The sequence below is a fragment of the Equus caballus genome, chromosome 24 (assembly GCF_041296265.1).
Source record: "Equus caballus isolate H_3958 breed thoroughbred chromosome 24, TB-T2T, whole genome shotgun sequence".
NCBI lineage: Eukaryota > Metazoa > Chordata > Mammalia > Perissodactyla > Equidae > Equus > Equus caballus.
The window spans coordinates 50,026,358-50,044,381 of record NC_091707.1 but is presented as its reverse complement, the minus strand read 5'-3'; the positions used below and the strand labels follow the sequence as shown (position 1 = coordinate 50,044,381).

Here is an 18,024-nt window from a genome sequence, read left to right as displayed (position 1 = left end):
AGAAGTCTGGGAGCAGCAAGACGTGAGGAAGGCCAAAGAACACTGACCAAGAGGAAAGAGGGGATGGACAGGCCCATCCAAGGAATGTGCGTGTGTATGTACACGTGTGTGCATGTGCGTGTGCGTGTGCGTGTGTGTGCGTGTGAGTGTGCATGTGTGTGTGGTGTGTGTGTCTTAGAGGAGAGGACCAAGGGTGGAGGTGACCAGTCAGAGAGACATCCTGCCTCCTTCCCCAGGCCTGGCTGTAGGGGCTGGGGCCCCCATCTGGGTGGGGACAACAGAGGTCAGCGCTGGCTGTCCAAATATTGTGGCCACTGACGTCACTTACGGTCTTCCAGAATTGTCAGCAGAATGAGGTATTAGGCACCAGAAGGCCTGATTTTTGGGTCCTGGGTCTGCTAACTATCTGGCTCCAGGAACCTCAGTTTCCTCGTAGTAAAATGGGTGTCACAACACCTCACTTGCAAAGTTCATGTGAAAACTAAGTAATCTCTCAATAAACGTATCTACTAATAATGCGTATGACAGTGCTTTGTTCTGCAGAGAGAAGGATGAAGAAGACAAACAAGACAAAGAGAATGAGATAAAGAAGCAGCTGAAAGCCAGTCCCCACCCATGTTTCAATGCGTATTTTCCCACGTTCTCCATCTGTCTATTAAGGAATCTTTATGGTTATCACTGACGTGTAGGAACTCCCCATTGTTAAGAATATTAGCTCTCTATCGCGTGCACGCATCTTCCAATCTGTAATCGGTCCTTATTTGGTGTATGCTGTAGAGTTTTAATGTATCACAATATACCATCTTTTCTCTCACGGTTTCTGGCTTTTGTATGTGTCATGCTTCCGAAGTTCTTTCCCACTCTAACATTATGAAAAGATTTTACTCCAATACTTTAAAAACAATTTTTTTTTTTTTGGTGAGGAAGATTGTCCCTAAGCTGACATCTGTACCAATTTTCCTCTGTTTTGTTTGTGGGATGCCTCCACAGCATGGCTTGATGAGCGACGTGCAGGTGCGCTCCAATGATCTGAACCTGTGAACCCCAGGCCGCTGAAGTGGAGCATGTGAACCCAACTACTACGCCACTGGGCTGGCCCCTAGATTTAATTTAATTTGATATTTATTTATTTATTTATTTTGAGGAAGACTAACCCTGAGGTAACATCTGCTGCCATTCCTCCTCTTTTTGCTGAGGAAAACTGGCCCTGAGCTAACATCCATGCCCACCTTCCTCCACTTTATATGTGGGACGCCTACCACAGCATGGTGTGCCAAGCCGTGCCATGTCCGCACACAGGATCCGAACCAGCGAAGCCTGGGCTGCTGAAGTGGAATGTGCAAACAGAACAGCTGCGCCACCAGGCTGGCCCTAATTTTATTTTTTAAATGATTTTTTTGTTTCCTAAGAGCATTTACAGAATCATTCTCCTTTTTCCCACCGTTTTGCAGTCAAATGCTATGCCCCTAAGTTATGCATCCTGGTCTTTTTTTCCACGGTTTTGAAATGCCATCTTGGATGCAATGATTTTTGTTATTCGCTGCCTAAATTTTTTGAGACATATTTATATTTCTCTATTTTTTCTTTGCTTAGAATTTTGTATGAAAAGACTTTGAACATTGTGGACTGAAACCTCTTGGGGTAACCTAGGATCTTGTTGGAAATTGGTTTAAAAATGCTAGTTTTCTTTTAAAATCACTTATGGCACACCAATTGGAGCTTAATTTAATGAATAAAGTTAGGTTTTCGTTAACTCAATCTTTACCTTATTGCTCAAAGTTTCAGTTTAATTTGTTCGAATGTGATTTGGGCTGCACAGCGTTTCATACTCTTGGTCGTCGGCTCCCATGGCTACCTGTCATGAGCACCGACTGGGGATCCTGCGAAAAACAGCATCGTGGGGTCACCATGGGAACGGAAATGATGATCCGGGATGGTGGCTGGAATCCTTCTTTTCTCATTCTGTTATTAACAGACATCTGGGTTGTTTCCACTCTGGGGCTATCACAGAAAGCTGCCATGGACATTGTAGTATCTGCCTTTTGTGAACCCACAAGCACTCGTTTCTGTTGGGTCTATACCCTGGGGTCCAATTAGTGGGTCAAAGAGTCAGTACGGTGTAGCTTTAATGGATCCTTACAAGTAATTTTCCACAATGCACATGCCACTTTACACACCCACAGGCCGTGGAAGAGAGTTCCACTTGTTCCACACCCTGGAGTTGTCAGTCCTCTTAATTTTAGTCACACTGGTGGGTGTGGGGTGGTATCTCGCTGGGGTTTTATTATAGTCCTGATGACTGATGACATCGGCCGCATTTTCAGATGCTTATAGGCCATTTAGCTGTCGTCCTCTGTGAAGTATCTGTTCAAGTCTTCGCCTATTTTTTAAGTTGTGTCTTTTCCTGACTGATTTGTAGAAATGTTCAAAACCAGGTATTAATCCTTTATCAGACACCCGTCTTCTAAGTACCTTCTCCCGGTCTGTGACCTGCCTGTGCACTCTCTCAGGGGGCTTTTGACGAACAGAGGCTCTTAATGTTAATGAGGTTCTCCTGATCGTTTTTCTATGGTTAGTGCCCTCTGTGTGCCATTTTAGAAATCTTTGCCTATCTCAAGGTCTTGAAGATATTCTACTCTATTTTCTTCTAGAAGCTTTACTGTTTTGATAATTGTGGTCTTTGAGTATCAGCAGTTTCTTACAGCCCATGCTAACACCTTTCACATTTGAGTCAAAGATTTCCTAAGTCAATTTTTGTATATGGAGTGAGATGGGGTCAAGGTTCACTTTTCCCTGTATGGATGTCAGTGTTCCCAGCACCATCTGTCGGGAGGACCATCCTTTCCCCCTGAACTGCTGTGGTGCCTTTGTCACTCTTCTCGGGCGGGTCTGTCCTGGATTCTCTGGTCTGCTCCACTGGTCAGTTTGTCTGTCTCTGTGCTGACGCCTCACTGTCGGAACTGCTATAGCTTTACAGCGGCTCTGGATACCTGCAGGTGGAAGGAGGCACAGTGTTTTCACAGACGGCCCAGACCCTTCCCACAACCATCAGGTGGGAGTGACTTGCTTTGGAGCAGAGGTTCTCAACTCTGGATGCTCGTTTAATCCCCAGGAGAGGTCCCAAAAGCGCCCTGCCCCAGGCTTTATCCCAGACCCACAAATCAGACTCTCTGGAGGGACATTCAGGGAATGGATATGTTTAAAGCTCCCACATGATTCTAACGTGCTCCCAGGGCTGAGATGACTGCTTCAGAGGGGGGTTATTCCCATTTTTCAGAAAAGGAAACAGAAGCCCAAAGTCACATTTTCTAGAGGCATTCACTCACATTCTCTAGGCTGCAGGATCTTTGCTGTGCTACTCTTGCCCTCAGTTTCTATAGAGAACTCCTACTCATCCTTCAGAACCCAGCTCAGGAGTGCCCCATCTGTGAAGCCGTCCTAAGCACTTCAGGTGGGATCAGGTGCCTCTTGCATGCTCTCACGTCCCAGAGCTCCCTCCACCTCAGCCTTCAGTAAGCTTGGCCGTATCTCTGTGCTCTTGTGTCCACACCACACCCGGGCTCTTGGAGTCAGGGTATGGGATGGTCCTAACATGTTTCTAGATCTCTCACAGGCCCAGCATCTGGGAGAACCCAAGAGCGAGGGTGAAACTGGAAACTCCTTGCTCCCCTCTCACCCCTACACATGGCCGTGCTGTACAAACATACTGGGGCTGCCCACCAGCCTGGCGCCACAGCCTGTGCCCCATCAGCTCACTGCAATGTCCCCAGACTGGACAATCATCCTCACCCCCCCAGCCCATGGTGGACACTGGGCCCAAATCCACGGGCCTCGAGTCTGTCCATTTACAGGCGGTTGGGACAGCCTCAAGTCTAGGCTGCAGCCTCCGATGGTGCTGGGAGGGGGCTGTCCTTCCACAGCCATCCTCCTGTTGCTTCCCACCGACACCCACCCCTACAAGGCCACCACAGCTGATGCCGGGCTCCCTGTTCTCAGCAGGGGCGGGCAGCTCCTCACTGAGATTTAGCCCCTGGCCTGGCCTCCAGCCCCCTGTGGCTCTCGTCCACTGTGGCCTCCTGGCCTCTGGGCACTGTCTGAGCTCAACCATCCCCAGTTCAGTCCCGTGTCGCTCAGCCGGCTCCCCACCCGGCCATGGTGCTGTCACTCCTGGTCCTTTCCCCAGCGTCTCCTGTGGGAGTTGGCCCTGGAGCAGAGCGTGTCTAGGGCGGGCAGCGGGTGTGGCCATGGACTCACACAGGCCTCACCCTGTCATTAGCAGGCAGGGCTCTTCCCTCGCAAACCAGGGCACAGACCTGGATTCTGGGTCATCCTACCTGGCCAGCTTTCAGCCTCAGCCATGATAGGGCGACTGCCCTCACCCCTGCTCGTCCTTCTGTCAGGGGCGCACTCCCGTCTGCACCCCTCGGTGAGCAGAGCCCGACAGCAGGGCTGTTGCCCCATCTGCTCACGCGGTGTATCCGATCCAGACGCATCCTGGCCCGCAGGCCTGCCTCCCTGCGCGCGGAAGCGTGGCGGCTCAGAGCCTCCTCCAGCAGCTGCTCCTGATTCTCTCAGCTCTGGAGCCCCACATCCCCACGGCCTGGTTGGTCTGGTCTGTGAGTCCATCAGGACATGCTGAACCAGGCCTGGGAAAGAGCCGGTGTCACCTCTTTTCTAGAAGCTTCGCTGGGTCATCTACTCCATACAGCTTTGTGGATGAGAGTCATGGCTCTGTTAAAAGTAACATCCCAAAGGAAGGGAAAACACTGCTCACAGCTCTTGGTGCTACGGTCATATAATACTATAATAACATCACCAGATGGGGAAGGAACAGAGGGACGACTTTTCTGCTTGTTAGAGTTCATTAGAGACAGCAGAATTGAAAATAGCTTCACTGGACTCATCGCTCTTTATCCCAGGATCAGGTGGTTTAAAAGGTTCTCAGACATCATTAGCACTTCTCTAGCTGATAAACTTGAAGATGACAACTTCATTTTATTTTCAATCTTTTAAAAATTTATTCTAAAGTCATACCCGTTCCTTAAAGATAACTTGGAAAATACAGAAAAGTAAGTGAGGGGAAAAAAAAACAACAATAGTCTCTTTCTTCCAGCACGACAAACATGCCATTGGAAAAGGATTTGTAACTTTCTTGAAGGATCCGAAACTTTGGTGTGAATTTTCAATTGCTGTTACCCCCGACGGAAACCATGTATTTAATTCTCTATTCATCTCTCCTTGGTCCTCGTTCTAGAAACGACGCCACGTGAGCTAAGGGAATAGAAACTGTAAAGAACTTGGAAAATAGCGAAAGAAAACAAATGAGGGGTAACGAGAATGACCCCAAGAAACCCAGCGATCAACTGCTTCCCACTCACGACCATGGCGATATTTGGGTTGGACGTTTAACATCAGGACGATAGGCTGATCTACCTGGTGAATGCTCCAGCTTCCAGACCCACAAAGATTGGGAAACACAGTAGTTGCAAAAGATATGAATGGACTTTATTAGCGAAGCCACAGCCCAGCAGGTGTGGTCTAAATATCACGCTGCTGCCTCCGGGGATGAAGAGAAGCCCCTGAGGAAGTGGCGTGGCCATTGCTCCCACAGCATCTTTCATCTGCCCCACTTGGGTCAGTTAATTTTATTGGCCTTCAGTCTACTTTTCCAAGAGGCCATGGAAGTATAAATAATAAAGCAAGAAAAGCACATCCGTTTGGCTGGCTCCGGGGAATTCTTCTGAATGCGCTGTGAGTACGGCATCTTCCCTTTGAAAAGGTCGAGGGCTTATTCATTGCACGGGAGGGTGTCTTCAGATTGCCAGAGGACACAGTACAGTCAGTCCCAGGCTGGATGTGTTGAAGAAAGTTCTGGAGGAGCCCCAAATCTGGGAAACCTCTCTCTAGAAGAGTGCACTGGGCATCTTTGGACAGACCCTGATTCATTTTCTTGGATGTCCACCTCCAGCACTTTCCTAGAAGAAAAACTTTGGTGGGTGTGGGAATGGGGGTTGTCTGGGGAGACGAGGGGGCCATTCCAACTCAGGTTACCCTGCCCTGTGGCTCTGGCCGAGGTCAGCCTTGTCTGTGAGCTATTTGTGTATCTTCATCTCTCCCCCAGGACAGAGGCTGTATCCTTTAGTTCACTATTCCATGGAGAAAGGCCAAGCAGCCTATTTAATGCATTTTTGAAGAATTGCCTTAATGGATTGGATTTCCTCTCTGATCCCCAAAAAACGCACATTGTAACCTTGGCTGGCTCCTTGCTCCACTCTGGGCCTTGGTTTCCCCTTTATAGCACAAGTGGCGTCAAAGTTGATGGTCCTTTGGTCTTTCCAACTCGTGTATTCCCTCATCCTAGAATGAAGGCAGGAGGAACAGGTCAGGCAGAGAGCTGGAGAGTTCTTGAGGGTTTGGAGAAGTCCACAGGGCTGCAAGGGGGGGAGCTTTGCCTCTCAGGGGTGAGAGCTCCACGTGTGGTTCCAAGGAGGCTGGGGGTCAGTCAGTGGCATCGGCTCAGACCCTTCCCTGGGTGTTGCTCTGATGCCCCAGCACCTGGCACCAGTGAGGGCTCGAAGGAGTTCTTAAGAGAATGAAGGCAGAAATCTCCAGGGACAATTTGGAGTGTTGCTCCTCTTTGTTTCCCAGAAGGAGGACGAAGTCTTTTGCAATGATCATTAGATTTCTTTTGTGGATCTTCTCTCACTTCCAACAGGGAAAAGGGGTTACGTCTTCCCACCACTTATGTTCTAAACTTGCTTTACAAAATGAGAACTGAACTTCAAATATGTCTGGATTGATCTCCTCTTAACACAGTACCAACCCCTTAAGGTGGGTGGACCACAGGGCGTGCCTGGACGTCTCCTCAAGTCCAGGGCTTTGGCGCCGGCCTTTTGGGACGCTCGAGCACATCATTAGGGAGGATCCCTCAGACCCTCGGCCCAAAGGAGGGTACTGAGTTTATCCAAGTACTGTGCACTCCATGGGGAACTCCAGAAAGGACTGGAGGAAAGCTGCGGTCTCAGAGGGCCTGGGGCTCCTTGGGGCAGGGCAGGACGCCAGTGTCCAGCCTGTGCGGGAAGAGGCCCCTCATCGAGGGGGGCACTCTGGCTGGATGACACTCACTCATTAGGGCTCGGGTCGTTGGGGACGAGGGGAACTCATCCAAAGCCTCCTAGACTTTTAGTCTCATTGCCCTGAGGGTGGACACCACACAAACTCCTCCTTGCCGGTTTCCTCACAGGGAAAAGAGAGAGAGGATAGAAACCATCATGAGAGGGTTGGGGAAGGTCTCTTCCCTCTGAAGTCAGTCGTTCTAAACCTCCCTGCGGTGAGTTCCTTCGTATCCTGTGTGTGCTTCTATTGTACTGTTTTCCCAAACCACTGGCGATAACTTGTGTGAAAGTACTTTGTAAAATTACCAATATTACTATTATTGAAAGTGCTGTCACATCTCACCGTCCCCACCCCTGACTGGCTTTGATTGACTAATTCCAATTACTAAGCTTATCAGGATGGTGTGGGCGGAGAAAGCGGGTGTGGGCTGCCCCTCCTGGGAGCCCTCCATGGGTAGCCCAGCCCTGTGTAGACCTAAGGTTCTGAGCTGCTTGTCCAGAGGGCTCCCGGTTTATTCCTGCTGTGGACCTGGTCTGGCTCTGTCTTCAGGCTGAATGACTCCTGGGTCAGTGCCATGCTATTTTATCTATTCGTAAGAGAAGGAAATTATTTTCCCAAGTTAATGGAGAATGTGGGACCTGGATAGTCAGAGAAGAAGGGAAGTCCTGGTTATAGCTTCATCTGCCTGGGTGTCCCCTCCACGGTTTGGTTTCTATCTTGGTTTTTTTCTTTGTTTTGTTTACTTATTTTATTTAAAGTGATAACCAGACACACACACACACACACACACACACGCATACGCACACACTCCAAAATAGAAACCGACAAAGCATTGCTCAGCTTGGGCAATCTATCAATTTATTGGGAAATAACCAGTCAGTCAGCTATTTTAATTGATGGAATAAAAAAATCACCTTACTCAGCCATCTGGGACTGGTTCCCATCTGACAAGGTTGGCTCAGTGTAGGGACTGTGATGACACATGGAAAGGCCCAGAAATGGGGCTGGTGTGGGCTGTCTGCGGGAGAAAGGCCAGCTGTCGGTACTCTGTGGGCCTGGACAGGAGGCCCGTGGGGACCACAGTGACACAAGCTTATGGAGGTGGGGACCTGAGACCTGGCAGGTGTGGGCTGGGTCCCAAGGGGTGGGGCAGTGAGCTGAGTGGCAGCATCTAGTGGGAAGGAGCTCACAGTATTCCCCCGGCCCCCCCCCCATTTAACAGACAAAGATACTGAGGCTCTGAAGGGTCAGGAGGTTTCCCATAAGAACCATAAGCAGGAGAAGATCAAGACCATGACTTCTAATTCCATAATCAGTTTTTGTTCCTGAAACTTGGTGAAGAAGAAGAAGCTTTCAGGGGTCCCTGATGGACCAGTTGCTGTGAAACTATGTGTGGAGCCGTCTGTGCCAGAAAACGTGTCTGGGATGGTGCTTCCAGGAGTTCCCCTTCCCTGCTCCGGGTTCTGGCCCTGCCCCGCCCTGACTCAGGCATGCTGCTGGCAGGTTTCTCAACAGCCCTGCATCTCACCCGGCTGCTAAACCTGCTGCTGAGAATGTTCTCTGGGCTCCTTGACGGACGGGTCTCAGCGTCTCCACTCCTGGGCCTTGGGCAAGAGCACGCACATGGGCGGCAATCCAGTCAGAATACAGGAAGCTTCTGTCTTTAATCCAGGCGTGCTTGGCACACAGTCCAGCCCTTTAACCAGAGACACGGCATCTTTTCCATCTGCTATTCTCCTTCTTTTATCTGACACATTCTCTGGGATTTTACTAATCTTCTCTTCTATAATCTATTTTCAGACAGCCCCTAGAGCCCTTGTTCATTACTAGCTATTTTTAATTTTTACTAAAAATTAGATCATTAGGAGTGGAAGATGCTTAGATATCACCTAGGCTCAGAGAGGGGAAGTCCTTTCCACAGCGTCACACAGCTATAAGGAGTGAGATCAGAGCCAGGACCCCTCACTGTTTGGTTGTCCTGGCTTTTTTGTTTGCTCCAATATACACTTGTATTTGTTAGGATGCTTCCGGCTTTGAGTAGCTGACCACATAACTCACACCAGCATCTCTGGGAGTCTAGAGGCAGAGCGCGCTCCGCTTAGCCTGATCCGTGGCCCCAGCTCCACTTTCTCTGCAAAGCCCTTCCATGCACCCTCTTTGAGTTCTGGCTTTGTCCTACAGTCACTTCCCTCATGGGGCAAGTGGCTGTGGTAGTCACTGGCATCTATACCTTCCTGCCCAGGACATCCAGAGGAAGACAGAGGGCGGCACCCCAACATTCCAACAAAGAGCCCCAAAATTCACCCTCATTGGATCCCTTAAGCTGTGTGCCCCTCCCTGAACGACTACCAGGGCAGAACCTCGCTGTGCACTGATGGGATCAGGCCGGGATCCTGAACCAATCACTAGCAGGGGACTTGAGGTCACCCTTCCCCAACCAGGACCCTCCTTGGAGCTGGGGATGGGCCCTTGTCCCTGAGGCACATGGGCTGCCTGGGGGAAGGGGAGACACTTGGAAAGAAAACGAAGTTCTGTTAAAGATGGAAGGGGAGCATGGGAATCAATGAGTAGAATCCACTAGAATTTCCAATCACTGGACCACAAGCTCTTTGAAGAGCGTGTCTACTATGATGAAGGCTGTATCCACAGTGCCCGGCATAGAGGGTTTGGGGCCATGAAGAACTTGGGCATTTGGGGCACTCCTCGGTGGAAGCCCCGTGCTGACGTTCATTCATCTTCTCGTTCAGTCAACTAGAAAGAGCCTACTCTGTGCCAGGCATAGGCATCGAGCTGCAGTGGACCCCGTTGGTGCTGAACCCAGTTCTGCTAGGCTAGGGGTGCTGTGAGGGTTGGTTACCAGCAGCTCACAGCTGCCCGCCCCTCTCCAGAAAACTGTCTTTGGCTGGCAGGAGCTAATTGACCCAGGAAGTTGTACCCCACGCCCTGCATCCTGGAGGCAGATCACAGCCATTGACTGACTGATTCGGTGCGTAAGTCCAGCCCCTTCGTCTTGCAGGGTTAATGCTGTCATGTGGCTCATGCTTCAGGGCCCTCCCCTCTGGATGGGGCCAAGGCTAGATATTACGTGGAGCCACATCCTTGCTCAGTTCCTTCCCCCTCCTGCCCTGCTTCCATTACTTCCCAAGGGGCTCCTCCTAAAAGCACACAATATACACCTGAATCCTTGTCTCAGGCTCTGCTGCTCAGGAACTCAATCTAAGAGAACCACGAACAGCCTTTATCGTTGAAGGTCACACTATTTCCCAGGGATTGCAGACAAATAAAGATGTCAGTTATAGGAAAGTACATAGTAAGTGATAACAGAGGACCAAGCAAAGAAACCTGCCCTCATTTGACATACAAATTAGCATAAAAATCATCGACAGAAGCATGTCCAACTAGAGAAATCAACGAGCTCTTTGGATTACCATACTTTTGGCAGCTCTGCAACATTAGGACTGGACGTTAAGGGAAATCAGAAAATGAAGCTTTTGTCCTCCCAAAGCTCAAGTCTTGTTGGGAGATGTCAAAGCTGAGAGGTGGGTAAATGAGCAGCAGCCCTGGAGCCAGGCAGACTTGGCTTTTCTTCTTCATGACACCACCCTCTTCTCTTCCCTGGGAATGTGTAGGGAAGCAAGTTTCCCAGAGATCTGGGTTCTCCTGGGGTGGGTGTCCACCACTTACAGACCATGGGATCTTAGACTTTATTTCTGCAAATAAGTCAGAATTCTTCTAGTTGTAAGGAAAAAAGTCCAACTCAAACCAGCCAACCCTAAAAGGAAAACTTATTGGTTCTTATAACTTGATAAAATAGAGGTATCTGGGCTTCAGGTAAAGTTTGATCCAGGGATTCCAAAGACGTCGCCAAGCATGTCTCCCTATTTCTCTCTTTCCATCTCTATTTTCGTTCTGTCCTTCTATATGTGGAAGTCATGGCCACATTCAGCTCCAGAACTGTATCACTAAGCCAGTCACCCCAGAGTTAAAAGGGCTTTGCATTCTTAGGGAAAGACATTGATTAATCTGATTTTGGCCACACTCTCATTCCTTAACCAGTGTGACAGGGGAATGGACTATAATGATTGCCTAGCCCAGGTCACCTGCCCACACTGTAGGGTATTCTTATTGTGATCCAACAGAGTGGAGGAAGCAGTCCCTCAAACAAATTGAGATACTGTTACTCTAAGACAGAGGAGAGGGGTACACAAACAAGAGCTGTCTTCTATGCTCCGGGCTGTCGTTTATGCAATGGGGACAATCATTTCTAGTCTCCGGGGTGATTGTAAAGATTAAAAGCCGTGATGGATGTCAAAGCACTTATAAACCGCTATGCACAGCACACGCTGGTCACTGCATCATTTCTTTCATCAGGTCTTCCTTGTGGCTAAGATAGGGTGGTCAATGGGTTCTTTTGTTCGTTCTTCTGCTAACCTCATGTCTACTACTCAACAGGACAATCTCCAAGGAAAATGAACCCTGCTCTGGGCCTGGGCCTGCTTCTGGCTGGCCTCCTTACTGTGGAAGGTCTCCTGAAGCCTAACTTCTCTCCAAAGAATCACGGAGCTGGGTGGCAGGCCCGAGCGTGGAAGGGAAGTAGGGCAGTCCAGGAGCTCGCAAGGCGGAACACAGAATTCGGCTTCAAGCTTTACAAGAAGCTGGCCTCCAGCAGCCCCAGCACAAACATCTTCATATCCCCCTTGAGCATCTCCATAGCTTTCTCCATGCTGTCTCTGGGGGCCCAGGACTCCACCCTGGACGAGATCAAGGACGGCTTCAACTTCAAGAATATGCTGGAGAAAGACCTTCATGAGGCCTTTCATTTCCTCATCCAAAGCCTGAGCCAGAGGGACCAGGATCGTGAGCTGAGCCTCCAGAATGCCTTGTTTATCGACCAGAGGTTGCGGCCAGCAGAGAAGTTTCTGACAAATGTCAAGAACCTGTACGATACAGATACTGTCCCCACCAACTTCCAGAACATGGAAAATACTCAGAAGCAGATCAATGACTATGTCAGTCAGAAAACCCAGGGGAAAATCAACAACCTGATCAAGAATATAGACCCTGGCACAGTGATGCTTCTTATAAATTGTATTTTCTTTCGAGGTAAGGCTTGGAGCATGTTGGTGTGGAAAGGATAGGATGACCAGCAGACTTGGATTAAAAACCTGGGTTGGCCACTTGCTTGCTCTGTGACCTTGAATTTATATGTAATTAGTCTCTCGAACCCCACTTTTCCTATCTGCAAAATGGGTACCTGGATACTTAACTCATAAGGTGGTTATTGAGATTCAGAGTGAAAATGTACGAAGAATGAATTTTGTGAAGTCTAAATTATTCTCCATTTGTGCATTTGCATTATTGCTGATTATCCTAACACAACATTGGTTGTAGAGATGGAGTGACATTCTATTCCCCATTTCTTACATGAGGAAAGTGAAATTCAGAGAGAGATTAACTGACTTACTCAGATTTACAAGCCCAATCAGTGAAAGTCAGGACTAGAACCCACTTCTCTTGACCCAAGGGCTTGTGTGCTTTCCATCATGCCAAGTAGACACCCAGGATGGCGATGGTGTTGATGATAGTGATGATGATTACTTTGGTAGGTGCCTTGGTCTCTCACCACATTTTGCAGACTCCCCAAATCTGAGCGTGAGAGACTGAAAAGAAGATGGAAGAATTTCCCCAAATCCAAGCTTCATCCGTACCCCCATGCCCACACATCCACTCACACACCACGTGCACACACAAAGGTTGGCCAACATAGGTGAGAATCAGAGGCCAAAAGCCCTCCAGCTAGGCAAGACCACTGCTGGGCTGTCAGCTACACAGTCCTAAATATGGAAGTTCAGCTCTTGCCAAATCCATGGGAGATTGATGGCTATAGAGGAAAAAAGGAATAATAATTATAGACCGAAATCTCAGTCTGCCTTAGGCAGAGGGAAAAAGGAGGATCTAGAATTTCTCCAAATCCCCACACCCTCTAGATTACAACAGAGCACAGCAACAATGATGCTGATGATGACTAGTATCCACTCAACACTCACTATACACAGTCACTGAGGTGTGTTGCCTTTTCTTACTCAGTCTCACAGCAGTACCTATGAGGTACCCATCAACATGCTTATTCTGCAGATAAGGATGCTGAAGCCCAGAGAGGTAGAGACACTTGTCCAAGGTCATCCTTTTGGAACAGTGAAGCCAGAATTTGAATTCAGGAGCTTGGCCCTCAAGGCCCTATACTGGGGACTCTGAGGGTAGCGAGTGTGAAAAGACTGAGGTCTGAGTTTGTGCCCAATAGTGTGAAAGAGTCGTCAGGGTCAGAAAGGAAGGGTCTAAAGGCCCAGCTCTGAGTGTTCACTGCTCTTCAGCAGGCTCCCGAGGGCAGCCTGTTCCACATGTTTTCTTAGTGCCACCTGAGAGCAGCCCCTCCAGGGCTGACAGACTAGAGTTGAGCATTCTCACTCACATCAGACCCAAAGAGCCCCCACTAAGTATAATCCAGTCCCCTCTGCTGGGACACAGTCCACAGGCTTCTCGGCCTCAGGAGCACCTGGGTTTGGGATAGTCTACAGGTCCCCTCTCAGCTCAGCAGCCCTGGTCTTGGCTTCTTTGGGAACTGATAATCGGGCCCCATCCTATCTCACCAGAAGTCTTCAGGGCATGGCATGAAGGCAAGAATTCCTGGGGCCCTGCCCTGATATCCTAGAATACCCACACGCCTTCCTTGAGTCTGTGTGAACAGAGAACAATGGTTAGCTGGATCTGCTCACCTCTTCTCCCACAGGATGCTCATGTCACTTTGTCCTTCTTCCAACTTAAGCCAGGTGGGAACATGAATTTGATCCAAAAGCAACTAAAGAGGAAGATTTCATTCTGGATGGAAACAAGCCAGTGAGGGTCCCTATGATGTTCCGTGGGGGCATGTATGCGGTGGGCCATGACGACCAGCTCTCCTGCACCGTCCTGGAAACGCCCTACCAGGGCAACATCACTGCCACCTTCATTCTTCCTGATGAGGGCAAAATGAAGCAGGTGGAGGAAGCCTTGAGGACAGACACTTTTGCCAGATGGAAAAGATTAATCACACAAAGGTAAAGAGGGTGCCCGGCGCATGCAGCTTCTTCCTTCTTCCTCTTGTCCCTCCATTCTCATTATTTCCATCCCCAATTTATTGACCTCTTACCCCATGGCCAAACCCTATTCTGGCCTCCATAATTAACTTATATTTTGGTAGGAAGTAGACAGGAAAAAATATCATAGGAATATAGTGAAACACTTGCTCTTAGAGGAAGATGCATAAAAATTGTGAGAGTGCAGTGGATGGAGCAAAAATTTGGTGGACGGTCATGGTCAGAGAGGGCTTCACAGAGCAGATGGCATTTGAGCTTAGTCTTCAAGGCTGAATAGTGGCCTGTAGGGAAGGGAGAGGCACGATGGGATTCCAGGCAGAGGGAAAGTGCAGGGACAAAAACTTAGGGTGGCAAAGGAAGCTGTTGTTTTTTGTACGTAGAATGATGTTTTCAATTGCGCTGTCATAACTAACCCAGTGAAGTGTGTCCCAAGTAAGTTATACTAATAACTGGTCCATTCTCAGCCTGGAGCCATGGTACTTTTACATGTTTATTGGGATGTGTATCCACCTTCCAGCATGGGCCCCAGCTTTTCTGCCTTCCCACTCTGGCACGAGTCAAGCCAGCCTCCCAATGTGTGCCATGATTATCATCATCATTTTCCTATGAGTGGCTTAGAGAAGTAAGATCATTGGCTCCAAGTTAGAGCTCATGAGAAGCAGAGTGGATTTGAACTCAGCTCTGCTGGCTTCAGATCTCAGAGCCCTGCTGGGGTCAGGACTGCCTCAAGGCTTGGGCGTGGCTGAGCCATCAGCAGAGAGATCCTCCATGTAGCTGAAGGGGCCCTGAGAGACTGGGGACTTGAGGACCCTTCTGTAGACGAGGGTCTGGGGCAGGTTCGATAGGAAGTAGGGACATAGGTCAGAGAGCATGGGTGTCCTGAGACCAGGCTCCCAGGGTTAAGAAGCCCCTCCTCGTTCTGTGGACAGGGAGAAGGCCTGAGACCTCTGGGGCTGGCAGGACAAATGCCTCATTCACCATCCATCCTGGGCCCTGCCCGGAAAATGGTAGGACCCTGTCGCTCACCTTTGTCAATTTCATCTCCCCAGGGTTACAGATGTGTCCTTGCCCAGGTTTTCCATCACCGGTACCTACGACCTGAAGAAGACTCTCTCCCACCTGGGGATCACCAAAATCTTTGAGGAGCACGGTGATCTCACCAGGATCTCCCCTCATCGCAGCCTGAAAGTGGGCGAGGTAAGCCTGCCTGGCCTGGACGCTGCCCCCCTCCCCAGCCCAGGGAGCCTTCACATGGCCCCGGGCCAGAGCTGCTGTCACAGCGGCTGTACAAGCCAGGATTTCACCCACCAGTCAGGCTGGGCTCAAATCCAGCTCTGTCCCTAACCAGTCATGTGACCCTGGGCCAATCACATAACTTCCCCAAGCCTCACCTTCCCCGTCTTTAAAATTGGAAATATCCATCTCCTGGGGCTATTTTGGAAGTCGATTCAATGTAACAAACAAGTGATCAAGGCCTGGAACATTTATCAGGCCTAGAACCCGTCTTGGTTTGCCTAGACTGTCTCTCAAAGGCTTCCAGGCTTGTTAGGAGTAAGCTGTAAACATGCTCTTCACCAGCAAGCTGGGGACCCCAGAGTCTCCAGCAAGGCTGAGCACCTGCCTGTTGGGGGGGCAAGGAGAGATGACGCATGGGGTAGGGTCCCCAGATTTAGCAGATGGAATGTGGGACACCCAGTTAAACTCAAATTTCAGGTAAGTGATGAACACTTTTTTTTTAGTATATGTACATCCTAAACATTTCATGGGATATACTTACACTAAAAAATTCATCATTTATCGGAAGTTTAAATTTAACTAGATGTCCCGTGTTTTATCTGGCTACCCTGCTTTAGGTGAAAAGGGCATTGAGGGGGGAAAGATTTCAACAAGCAGAGCCAGGTGTGGGGGCAGCATCATGGAAGGAAGACTGGAGGGGGAAAGCAGGAGCAGCGGGCAGTGGGGACAAGCTGGCGCAGAGGGGGCAATTCTAGCCAGTCTGGGAGGGATCTGGTCGCCAGCTGAGCTGACCGTTCTGAATCAGTGGGCACTGACTCAGATTCATTTTCCCAGTTGGCAAGCGGAAGAAAGGCAGTTAATAGAATTTTCTCACTTTTAAGTTTTCATGCCATGGACTTCCCATAAACACTCAGTGCCAGCTGCCCCTTTCCCGTAGGCCTCTATGTATCAAGCTCAATGGCTCGTTTCTTTTCCACACTTGGGTGTGCTCATGGCTGCGATTCTGTATGTAAACATCAGCTGGCGGCCTGCTGACGGCACTGGGGTGGATTGGGGTCCGAGTCACCTTCAATAGCCAACCGAGAATCTGGCTCCCTCTTAACCATCCAGCAGGTGGATGAAAAGAGTGTGTGTGGGCTGGGGGTGGGGGGCGTGGAAGGCTCTGGGTCAAGGATGCCCCATCTCCCTTCCATCTACCTAAGGTTCAACAGACCCTTTCTGCCATTATGACTGTTGGCACTTCCTGTAAGTCACAGGAAGAACAGGAAACTCCACTCCACCTGCCCCCACACCTGGTAGCTGATGCTCCCCATGCACCATATATTCCTTCACGCTGCATCTGCTTGTCCAGGGTCCTTCAGCCATGACAGCAGAGGAGCCAGGAGCCCCGGGGCAGCTGGCACCAGCCAAGTTACTGCTGTGCTGGGCGACTTTAGCTGAGGCCTCTCCCTCTCTGAGCCTCTCACTGCCTTGGCCCACCCATGGCCTCCGAGTGTCTTGGCAAGCACTGACCTCGCTCCCCGTTCCTGCAGGCGGTGCACAAGGCTAAGCTGAAGATGGATGAGAAGGGTGCAGAGGGGGCTGCGGGCTCCGGAGCACAGACGCTGCCCATGGAGACGCCGTTCATCGTCAAGCTCAACAGACCCTTTCTGCTGATCATTGTAGAGAAGGTCACAAATTCAGTGCTCTTCTTGGGGAAGATCGACAATCCTACTGGGAAATAAGGGGGAATTCGGACTTGCTGCAGACCCCAACCGTGGCCTGGAGCTGAAAACGTTTCATCTCACTGGGACTGAGGCCACAGGGATGTTCTAATCTAGTCCCGCATCCTCATGAGCTCCCAAGACCACCGTCCAAACAGGCAGCACTGGCTCTGGGGGCTTCTGTGGGCTGTTTCCTCCCTTAGCCCCCTCCCCACCCATTCAAATGTCAGATCAGATGTGCCACCCTCACCCACTGGGCGAGATCTCGCCCCCTGGTGGGCAGAGGGGTTTGGTGATTTAATAAACAACAACCTGCCCCCCAAGGTCTGCTGGCTGTTGGTGGATAATTTGGGGATGCTGCGACCCAGGGCGAGCACCTGGGCTTCAGAGTGAGGCACACCTGGGTTCAAATCTTAGTGACGAAGTGTCTTTGGGAAAGCCACATACCTTCTCGGAGCCTCTATTTCTGTATTTCTGAAATGAGGACAATGATACTCGGCTCTGGGGCTCAGAGGAAACTAGCACCCTGTTTGAGAAAAGTTAGTTCCCCTTGGTAAGCCCTTGGCCTTGGCTCTTTGGCACGTGAGCTATGAAGTTTTCTCCCCCAGAGGGGCCACAGGGGAGCTCTGGGCTCAGCGGGCACCCAGGCAGATGGCAAAACAGGGGTGGGGCTGGTCCAGCAGGAGAAGGATGCGACCTGGAGCAGCGGCAGCTGGGATTGGATGCCAGCTGAATTTGTTTTGTTCGCCTGATTCCACAGCACAAAAATTAGAGCCTGGGATTTGAACCTGTTAGCAAGCTCAGCTTAAGAGTGAGTGGGGTCCACGCTCTGACCC

At 50.0% G+C, this 18,024-nt stretch overlaps 1 protein-coding gene across 1 annotated transcript; it reads left to right on the top strand.

Annotated features, from left to right (window-relative positions):
* Positions 1-4,322: 4,322 nt before the first annotated feature.
* Positions 4,323-17,511, top strand: SERPINA12 (serpin family A member 12). The gene is made up of 5 exons (XM_014735765.3): positions 4,323-5,751; positions 11,569-12,219; positions 13,940-14,210; positions 15,299-15,446; positions 17,018-17,511. The coding sequence occupies exons 2-5, from the start codon at positions 11,586-11,588 to the stop codon at positions 17,207-17,209; spliced, it is 1,245 nt and encodes a 414-aa protein (XP_014591251.2). The 5' UTR covers positions 4,323-5,751; positions 11,569-11,585; the 3' UTR covers positions 17,210-17,511.
* Positions 17,512-18,024: the final 513 nt, after the last annotated feature.